The 10913-nt window shown below is 43.4% G+C and overlaps 1 protein-coding gene across 2 annotated transcripts; it reads left to right on the forward strand.

The window, feature by feature from the left end:
* The first annotated feature begins 2457 nt into the window (after window positions 1-2457).
* LOC119301514 (putative 1-phosphatidylinositol-3-phosphate 5-kinase FAB1C) lies at window positions 2458-9675 on the forward strand. 2 transcript variants are annotated; one of them, XM_037578490.1, is made up of 12 exons: window positions 2458-2861; window positions 2949-3240; window positions 3527-4228; window positions 4314-4467; window positions 4549-4890; window positions 5080-5772; window positions 5870-6201; window positions 6281-6407; window positions 6504-6662; window positions 6768-8243; window positions 8325-8591; window positions 9095-9675. In XM_037578490.1, the coding sequence occupies exons 2-12, from the start codon at window positions 2951-2953 to the stop codon at window positions 9347-9349; spliced, it is 4797 nt and encodes a 1598-aa protein (XP_037434387.1). In that variant the 5' UTR covers window positions 2458-2861; window positions 2949-2950; the 3' UTR covers window positions 9350-9675. The 2 variants fall into 2 exon arrangements, with proteins under 2 accessions (XP_037434387.1, XP_037434388.1); XM_037578491.1 differs by having other exon boundaries at window positions 2458-2857.
* The last annotated feature ends 1238 nt before the right edge of the window (window positions 9676-10913 follow it).

Raw genomic sequence — 10913 nt, forward strand, 5'->3', positions numbered from 1 at the left:
ATCCTTAATTTGCGGAGTGCCCCAAATTCCCGCAAGGTATTCTAAGATCCTCAGATTTGTGGAGGTGCCTAGATTCCTGCAAGGTATTCTCAGATCCTCAGAATTTGTGGAGGCACCCCACATTCCCACAAGGTATTCTCGGATCCTCGAAATTCACAGAGGTGCGTGCCCCAAATTCCCGTAAGGTATTCCCGGATCCTCGAAATTTGTGGTGGTGTCTCAAAAATGCCCGCAAGGTATTCTCGGAGCAATTCATGGCTCTACAAAAATAGTGAAAGGACCCGAATTCCCGTTGGATATTCCTAGAGATTGAAATGAAAATTTTCAAGACCGCAAGGACATGCCCGAACTCCCAAGATGACGATCATGAGGGATAAGGGACTCGAGTCAAGATATCGTATTTCTTGCCCCAACGAATACCTCGCCTTGATCTCCACTAGCAAGAAATACTAGAGCTCATCAAGCATCCTCATGGCTTAAAGAACATCTGTAAGGACATGACATCAATAAGAAGTACACCAAGGCCAAGTTTATTGACCTGAAGCCACAAAGAAGACTTTGATGACTCCGGCGCAAGTCCATTCTTGTTGTAGTAGTGGATTTTAACCCTACTTGAGGTCCACCCTACATGGAGTGGCACCCATGCAGTCAACAGTAGTACAAGTCACCCCCTGGGTCCAAGCAGACTGCTCCGACCAACGAAAATCCAAGCAAGGCTTCATAATCAATAAGTCAAAGGAGGAAGACCACAAAAAAAGAATAAGTCAATGGAGGAGTCAAGGGAGCAAAGAGGTCCAAGACCAAGCAAGAAGGCCTCTTCTAGTGTAGGGATTTCCCCCCTGATGGGACACAACCCACCTTCTAGCCCAATAAGGAGCACATGGTCTAAAGAACGGAAAATTACCTAGTTCTACCCTTCCACCTCCTTCCTTCGAGGGTAGCCTTGGTCATTTATCAAGGACACCTAGGCTATATAAAGCCCTGCATGGGCATGTAATTTACTCACTCCCCCTTCCAATCCCTTCAGGAGGGCAAATGAAAGCTGAGAGCCCGGAGTCAGAGGGACCTAGTATGGCTCAGACTGGTCAAGAGTCGTGGGACTCTGGAAATGGCCGCACTCTAAGTGCCCCGTGCACTACTCTCAATGACCCTCCCATAGGACGTAGGTCATGCACCCATGAGGCGGCTGAATTTAAAAAACATCATCTTATCACTTTGGGGAGTGTACGGTGACCTTCAACATAAGGATGTCGTACACACCCTCGCTAATTTCTGGCCACGCTACTACGGACACCCCCTAGTACAAAGTCGATTCTTGAACCCTCAACACATAGTGTTTCCCCCCAAAAAAACAGATAGTGTTACTATCAACATCCTAAAATGCATGATTTCACATTAAACTAAAACTAAATCTTCTCTAACTTTGACAAATAATTAACATGCTAGGAAAATATTGTACCATCAGACTATTCATATTTTTTCTCTTGAATTTAAATATCATTTAACTAGTATATACATTTTAAACAACAGTCAAAGTAGCATCTCAAAGATTGTGCCCATATAGAAAAAGATAATGTATTTTGGCGCCGACTAAGTATTTAATGTTGTCTTGTAATATTAAAGTATCCTAATATTATGTATATACTTGCTCAAATACGTGTATCCAGTATTCCAGTGCATTGATAACGAATATATAAGCAAATAAATTACCCATACATCAAAATCTACAAATCTGCCATTAATAATGTCCGGTTATTAAGACATAGATTAAAAAATTCCATCCAATCCACTTTCCTTACATCATGCAAGCTTTTACAATTATTGTCAGTAACAAGCAATAACGAGTGTTATAGATGAGGTTATGTTTATGTTTATCATATTCTCCTTACCGCCAATAGTCATCATTTACACTCCACATCCCTTTTTACAAGTATTATGTTTTTTTTCATAACCGTCATGAATTGTAAGGCATATCTTACTTTATGAGAGATTTTCATTGATCTTTCCCAAGCTTTCTTCTTCAAAATTGAACTTAGTGAAATAAGTATACTTAAAACCCGACATTATATGCCATTGATAATGACCCATTATCAACAACTGCAAATACAATTTTTTTATTTCATTTCATTTTAAGTACGGTCCACGTACACGTGTGTAGAACACGCGCGTTGCGTGGACAGTCGTGCGGTGCGAAGCGAGTCGTAAGACCTGGTTCCGCACGTTCATGTTTTTAATAGCAGACAATTAATTAGGAGTATTTCACAACCGGGGTTGTTAATAATCACCAAAAGAGAAGAGAGAAAAGATGGATATCATTAAGTGCTACAGATAAGATTACATCCACATCCATTCCATATTTCCTTGGATTAATAATCATCCATCCTTTATAGGTACTCCTATATGGATATCCACCCTACACAAGGCGAGGCCGAAAGGAGGAAGGAAACGGGGTTTCGACAGCGCACGCAGCCTCCCCTCGCCGTTAGCGTCCCCATTTTACGGCGTCACTTTCCTAGTATTCACTCTCAAATCTCCCTCCCAATCTCCATATCCGTATAATAAGCACCGCCGCTTGGCCGCCGCCGCCCCCGCCTTCCCCTGCTCTGCTCTCTCCTCCCTCCTCCAAGCCTCCCAAATCTGCAACCAAGCCGCGCTTCTCCGGCCCCGATCCTCTGGCCGCCGCCCGCCGCTCCCGCATTGGCTGAATCACCGCTCCGCCGCCTCCTCGCCGGAGCCCCGCTCCATCTCCGACCGCCCCCGCCCCCGGGGCCTGGGCACACCAGTTAGTTCCGCGCGCGTTGGTGGGGAGGTGGACGGTGGCTTTGGGAGGAAGGAATCTTCCGCGCGTCCGCGTCGCGTAGGTTCGGCGCGCCCCGGTGTTTCTTGCTCCATTTTTTTGGCAGTTTTTTTTAGTCGGTTGGTTTGAACGTAGCGTGGTGGCCTGGTAGGGATGGGTGTGCTGGATTTCGCGGTGATGGGCGCACCGGAGAAGACCAGATCCCTCGTCGCCGACCACCCGCAGCGCCACATGCACAAGGGCGGCACCGATGGGGACGCACTCGCGCGCATAGAGACGCGACGCCGCCGATCGGTGGGCCTTGGCGGCGGCCCGCCCGGGCGGCCAAACAGCCCGGCGTCGCCTGCTGAGCCGCCCACGACGCCGCTGCGGGCGCCCGAGGCGAGATCCAGGAGCAAAGGCGACGTGGCGCCGCGCTCCCCTCCTCCAGACCGCGATATTAGGTAACGGAAATCTGTCTCTGTCCGTAGTGCAAAATTAATTGGTTCCTAACACTAAACTATAGTAGTACTCCTGATGATATGGAAGTGAACTAGTAAATCAGTTAGTATTATTTACTTCCGTTGCCTTCTAATAAGTGCAAAATGTCTGCTCAATTGACTTAGAATGGCTTTAATTATCGCCCCTCTTTCTTTGGAAGTAGTGGTTGATGGACGCTTATGGCTTGAGTAGATGTAGGTTGTCGAGCTCTGGCCACTGTTGACGAGTTCTGAATAATTTTTGATGCAGGCAAGCGGACGACGAGGAGGCTCATGAACCCAGGGTCCAGTTTTTAGCCCCAGGGACTTACTTCTTAAATGACCTTTCAGATACAGATTCTAGTGTTAGTGTTAGTAACTCAACATACAGGTCGATGACCCCAAGCCCCACAGAGAGTCCTACTTGTGCGGCGAGGCAGAATGATGGTGCAATTGCAGCAATCGACTCAGATGATGCTCATGATCTGGCTGATGTTAGCATAGCTGAGAACAGCAAAGCAAGCCATGTGCCGTCCTGTATCTTCGACTTTGGTGAAAATATTTGGTGCCCACCACCGCCTGAAGATGAGATTGATGATGCTGAATCAAGGTTATTTGGATTCGATGACGATGATGATGAAATTGGGGACTCCAACAACATTTTTGCCCCAAGTTGTTTCAGTGCTAAAACTAATAGAGCAACTGGTGTTAGTTATATTAATTGTGGGTCCCACCAAGAGAGTGTTCAGAGGGATCTATTTAGGCATTTTCAAGCTCTAGTTGCACAGTTACTGAAGGCGGAAGGTGTTGGGTTGGCCAGTGAGAAGGATTCCAAAATCTGGCTCGATATTGTGTCCTCGTTAGCATGGCAAGCCGCTTACTTTGTGAAACCTGACACCAAGAAAGGCGGCAGCATGGATCCTAGTGATTATGTGAAGATCAAGTGCATAGCATCTGGGAACCCAACTGATAGGTATGTGCTCACTTCCGTTGTTTCTACGCATTGCATGCTTCTACTGATCATAATTTGGAACTGATTGATAACCCGTTGATTGCAGCAATTTTATAAGAGGAATTGTTTGCTCCAAGAATGTAAAACACAAACGCATGGTCTCTGAGTACAGTAATGCCAAATTGCTCATTTTAGGAGGTGCACTCGAGTACCAGAAAGCTTCTAATAAGTTAGCATCAATTGGAACTATACTCGAACAGGTTTGTGTCTGTGCATGTTTTTGAAATTTAAGTATGATGTTTAGTTGTTTGCAGTCTTGCTGACAAATATTCTATCTGTAGGAGAAGGAATATCTACGAACTGTTGTTGGAAAGATTGAGTCTAGGAAACCTAATGTGCTGATAGTTGAGAAGAGCGTCTCATCTTATGCCCAGGAGCTCTTAGCGAAAGATATCTCATTAGTTCTGAATGTAAAGAGGACACTTTTGGAGAGAATATCAAAATGCACAGGCGGTCAGATTGCCTCGTCAATTGATAACATTGCTTCAGCAAGGCTAGGGCAATGTGACATGTTCAAGGTGGAAAAGGTTCTGGAATCATTTGCATCAGGACATGCAGAGAAGAGACCAACAACAAAAACACTGATGTTTTTTGAAGGCTGTCTGAAGCGCCTGGGTTGCACGGTAATTATCCCTTTGTGAAGATACTTGATTGGAATAATAAAATGGTTTGTTGGCATTTATTTACACATCTCCTATCATTTGATGTGCTCAGCTGTTGATCTTATATACTTTGGAACTGTTCTTGAATTGCTTACTCATATATTATTCCAGAACCATTCTGCAAGCTAAACGTGCAATGCTTTTATTTAGGTCCTACTAAGAGGAAATTGTCGAGAAGAACTGAAGAAGATTAAGCATGCAATGCAACTTGCAGTGTTTGCTGCTTATCATCTGTCCCTCGAGACATCATTCCTTGCTGATGAGGGCGCAACAATTCCACGAGTTATTTCAGTAACTGCAATGTGTGCACAAGAAGCATGGACCAATACAGATCACATTTCTGCTAAGTCTGCTGGTCGTGATACTACTGATAGTCTCAGAGCCGCTGAAGAGAAATGGCCTCATACTGCTGCCATCACGCAAATGTTTGATGGTATTTCTGCATCACCGCCTTCATTACGATTGGATGGGGAAAGCCTTGGAAGTGCACCTGAGTGTACCGAATCTGAATTTCCTGTTAATCATGCCAATTCTCTGAATGCCGTTAATGCCTGCCAAAAAGCTGTCTTGGCAAAGATACCCGTGGATTTATCTCATTTGGAAAACAGTGGGAGTGGCCTACCACCAGATGACTTCCAAGCAGGAGGCCTAGATAACCGGAACAGGCTTTCATGTAGCTACTTACCTGGTACTGACAATCATCAGAGCATCTTAGTTTCCCTCTCAAGCACCTGTATCCCCAAAAACATAGCATGTGAGCGTTCCCACCTCTTCCGCATCAAGTTTTATGGTAGCTTTGATAAGCCACTTGGGAGATACCTTCGTGAAAACTTATTTGACCAGGTACATCTGATATGTGCCTATGCATTGTATTCTGTTTTCTCAAATATTCCTTATCATTTTTTTCAAAATAGCAATGTGTTGTTGCATTTCTTTTCAGGCATATTGCTGTCGGTCATGCAAGGAGCCTTCAGAATCACATGCCAGATGCTACATGCACCAGAACGGCAGCCTAACAATAAGTGTTAGGCGTCTCTTATCCCAAAAGCTGCCAGGTGAACACGATGGAAGGATATGGATGTGGCACAGATGTATGAAGTGCAAATTTGAAGATGGATTGCCGCCTGCTACACATAGAGTGGTCATGTCTGATTCTGCTTGGGGTCTATCCTTTGGGAAGTTTCTAGAGCTCAGCTTTTCTAATCATGCAACTGCCAACCGAATTGCGAGCTGTGGGCATTCTCTACAACGGGACTGCCTTCGTTTCTATGGGTCTGTAGCTCATTCATATGTTTCAGCTCTCTGTATCCAGTCCTATCGTGAAATTGAATCTGCTTACAAAACATTGCAGGTATGGAAATATGGTAGCAGCCTTCCATTATAGTCCCATGGTTACTCGGTCAGTTAACCTCCCACCCTCGGTGCTGAATTTCAATTGTCACGGCATGCAAGACTGGGTGAAAGGAGAAACAGTCATGGTATGCTGTTTAATGTTCTATGTTAAACAGTTCAGTGATTCATTTCTGTGCTCTTCATTCTCAACTTTGGTTATTTGCAATAATTTTCTTATGTAGGTATTTGATGAAATGGAATCCTTACATATGGAGGTATATGGTTTCCTTAATAGTATTGAGATGAGTATCACCACCTTGGACGAGCCAGTAAAAACAGGTATACGGAGGCAGATTATAGAGATGAAGGATTTGCTTAACAGGGAAAGAAATGAATACGAGGTCCGCCTTCTATTTTTTCTTTGTTTATTGTCTGAGTCTTTAGCGCCTTTTGTGTGTGTATGTTTTCCATTGTTTTTCTTATCCTCATTTTGTTTTGTTTTGCAGGGTTTGCTTCTACCAGTTATAAAGGGGAGTGTTCATTCCATGAAATCAACTATTGATACTTTGGAACTCAACCGTGTGAGACGTGGTCTCCTCCTAGATGCATACGTTTGGGACTGCAGGTTGTGTAACATTGATTCGCTTAAAGCAAATGGCCATATTGCCAGAACTGATTCTTCCAATTCAGAAAATCTCCAAGCCACCAGCATAAATAAATCTGAGCTACTGACCACTGTTACACAGCATGGAGAAACACATGAAGGACCTGCTACATACAGAAGGTGCTCCTCTGGAAGTCCAAGGAGATCTCTACTATCCAGAGAGGCCTCAATGGATAACGGGAATATCTTGGTTGAGACAAATTTGCCGATTGGGCAGGTGGATGGTGTGAGTGGTGCAGGAGATCTTGACGTGGTCTTTAGCCAATTCAGTGTGTCTGAAAATGGACGTCGCCTTTCCATGAATTCTATCGAGACGGTACCAGTCGAGAGGTTACCCTCTCTTGCATCTATTTTATCTGATAAAATAGATATGTTATGGAGTGGATCTACTGAAGCACACTGCAGTCTTCCACAAGATTTGATCAAAGCTGATGGAAAGGGGTCTTTTAGTTTGTTGGGCAATCCAAATTACAAGAAGGCAATCTCCCCAGTTCGAGTCCATTCATTTGATTCTATATTCAGATTGCATGAACGGGAACAAACTGGATTGTTGCCTGCTTCATTACATTTGTCCTTGAAAATGAGATCAGTTGATTCCTTCAGAGATTTGACAAGCCTTGTAAAGGATCCGATGACAAACATGCGTAGGGCTTTTTCTCAAATATCTCCTAGATCAAGGGGAAACTTAAATGTTATTCTTACTCGCGCACCTACATATCTCAAGTCTGCTTCTCATATGGTGAGTGATGGGGCACGGCTGCTGCTGCCTCATATTGGTTCTGAAGGTGCCCTTGTTGTTGCTGTCTATGATGATGAGCCAACCAGTATCGTATCATATGCCATGACGTCACAAGAATATGTTGAGCATGTTACGCATAAACTGGATTCAAAATACAGCTTTCAACATATGTCAAATTGCTCTGCGGTCAGCAATAGCGGACTTGAGAAAGCTTTGCCTTCACAAGAAGGAGCCCACTTTAAGTATTCGTTTGACGATGAAGCATTTTGTGCAGATAATACAAAGTTTTCAGTGACCTGTTATTTTGCAAGGCAGTTTGCTTCACTTAGAAAGAAGTGCTGTCCAAGTGATGTTGATTACATACGTTCTCTCAGTCGCTGTAAAAGATGGAGTGCTGATGGTGGAAAAAGCAATGTTTACTTTGCAAAGACAATGGATGAGAGATTCATTATTAAACAAGTCACCAAGACGGAGCTAGACTCTTTTGTTGGGTTTGCTCCTCACTACTTCAGGCACTTGACTCAATCATTGACTTCTGGAAGCCCAACTTGTCTGGCCAAAATATTAGGGATTTATCAGGTTCGCCACTTTGCACATTTGATCCGGCAGCACACTTTTTTGTTCAATCTTTTATTAATTTATTGTGTTGCTCTCATCCAGGTTAATATCAAGGGCTTGAAAGGAGGGCGTGAGGTTAAGATGGATCTTATGGTTATGGAGAACATTTTCTTCCAGAAAACAATATCGAGGGTGTATGATCTAAAGGGTTCCGTGCGTTCACGCTATAATTCAGATACATCTAGCCACAATAAAGTACTTTTGGACTCTAATCTCATCGAGGAATTACATACAAAGCCTATATTTTTGGGCCGTAAGGCGAAGCGAACATTGGAAAGAGCTGTCTGGAATGATACATCAATTCTTGCGGTATGCAGCTCTCTCAACTTACGTTGTTTCATACAACCAAATTATAGGAACCTTTATGATGCCAAAAGGAACATTTTACCAGCAGCACCCCTGTAGTCTTGTTCACCTTAATTTCACAAATAAAGTACTGCTGATCACACTTTGTTTCACTGATATGAAAACCATCATTTACATGACACAAAAAAAGGAGCAAGAAGAAGCATCTTTCTCAATGCACCGTTTTTACTGGATTGTGTTCATAGAACCGCACAGCTGAGCCTAACATATAATTTTGAGACCCCATGAAAATTGAACAGCCCTAGTTCCTGGTCTTCCTCATGAAGTCAGAATAGCTTGTGTTTTTCTCCACAAAGATGGCTCGCATTCATTATCTTCTACCAGGCCTTATTTACGTATTACTTGTTGCAAACCTAAAACATAAGTACTTATTTGATTTCACTTTGCGTCATCCTGATGATTTTAGAGAAACATCTGCGCTTAATTAATTCAATTCACTTTTGCAGTCGTTGGATGTCATGGACTACTCGCTTCTGGTGGGCATTGACGAGGAGAATAATGAGCTTGTGATCGGCATCATCGACTTCCTGCGACAGTACACCTGGGACAAGCAGCTGGAGACGTGGGTGAAGGCCTCAGGCATCCTAGGCGGCCCCAAGAATGAGACCCCAACTGTCATATCGCCGGTCCAGTATAAGAAGAGGTTCAGAAAGGCCATGTCGAGGTACTTCATTGCCATCCCCGACCAATGGTCCTCTTGAAGATCGCTCCTTCATCTGTCACCTGTCAGCAGAAACCGCATCGTTCATTCCTCCATGGTAATTTTTTGACCAAGGACATGGTGAATCGATACGGATAGCCATTCTTTGGTTGTTTGTGTTCTTTTTAGCAGATCGCATCATTGTGGCAGCTTACTTAGCTGTAGGATATTCATATGGCTCGCTCCATGTAAATTGGTGATCGACGGCGGAGTTTTAACGCCGAGATGCGCCGGCTCCTTTTGATGTAACCCGGCTTCTATACCGACAGTTGTAGGACAAAGATGAGAGATTTTATGACATGTAACAGCTCAGTTACTTCATCTGTACATTTGCATTGTGGTCTCATGTTTTTGTAGGGGATTAGCGCCTCATGTTTTTTTTAGGGAAAGGCAGCTGACTTTATCCAATAAAAATAGGATCTGTCTAGTCTTACAAGTTGTCTGCTCCTCATTTGCCCTGGGGAGCCAGCAACCTAGGAGCTGGCAGTGGAGCTAAGGATTTGAGGGAGTGGAGTGGATCCGAACAGGCCCTTAGTCGCCTAGTCGACTGAGACTTGGAGACTTAGCTATGTCTCAGTCAAATGATGTCATTCATGTACGATCGTCCGGTTTGATCGCTATTTCTGGTCGCTGGTTTTTTGCTTTTCTACTTTTTGAGATGATTTTGTGATGTTTGCTTGTTGGGCTTGTTTGTGGCTTGGTTGTCCTTTGTCCGTTGTTTTCTGTGATGGGCTTGACTGAGGTTGGCTGGCTTGCGTTGATTTTTTATCTCTTCTCTTTTTTCTTTTTGCATATAGATGGTTAAAGGGAAAAGAAAAAAGGAATGACAAAAACAAAAACAAAAACAAAAAACTAGCTATGGAAAAGGGAACATGCCGTTCCACGTGACCAAGAAAGGGGAATGGTAGTGTTACACACAAACCAGTAGACACACAGGCTAAGAAAACAAAATAACTAGAAGTGATAGAACGCTAGAATTGGTAGTATGGATATTGCTAGAGAAGATAAAAAGGTGAATGACGGTCTTGTTCTCTGCAAACCAATAGAAGTGGTATTAACGCTAGAATGAAAAACAGTAGGCCACGAGTGCTAAAAAATATACAATATAATAAAATAAAATTAGAAGGGGTAAATGATAGTAACTCAGAAATGATGAAACAATTTTTAGTTTCTTGTGCCTTGGATGACTATGATCGTTCAATCAAAATAAAAGAAAGCTAAAAATATTTTCAAGAAAAAAAAACTCAACTTAGGATGGCCTTTACTACTTAATTTTTTTTTGATATAAGAACAATTACTTTGATTGTATTTATGTGCAAGTGGGCCTTTGGCCGGCTCACAAGTAAGGACAACGCTTGCCCCCTTTGGCCCTTCCCCTAGTTGCAGTTGAATTACAACGTGTAAAGTTGTGAATCGGGAATGGACATGCAACTTCCGCACGAGGTTTTTTGTAAACAAAAAATCCTACGGTGAAAAAACATCCCCCATAGGGGATCTTGTATTAGGATGTTCCTTCACGCAGTGGGGAAAAATTGAAGAAAAGGAAAAAAGAGAAAATGCCCCTG

The sequence above is a fragment of the Triticum dicoccoides genome, chromosome 5A (assembly GCF_002162155.2).
Source record: "Triticum dicoccoides isolate Atlit2015 ecotype Zavitan chromosome 5A, WEW_v2.0, whole genome shotgun sequence".
NCBI classification, from domain to species: domain Eukaryota; kingdom Viridiplantae; phylum Streptophyta; class Magnoliopsida; order Poales; family Poaceae; genus Triticum; species Triticum dicoccoides.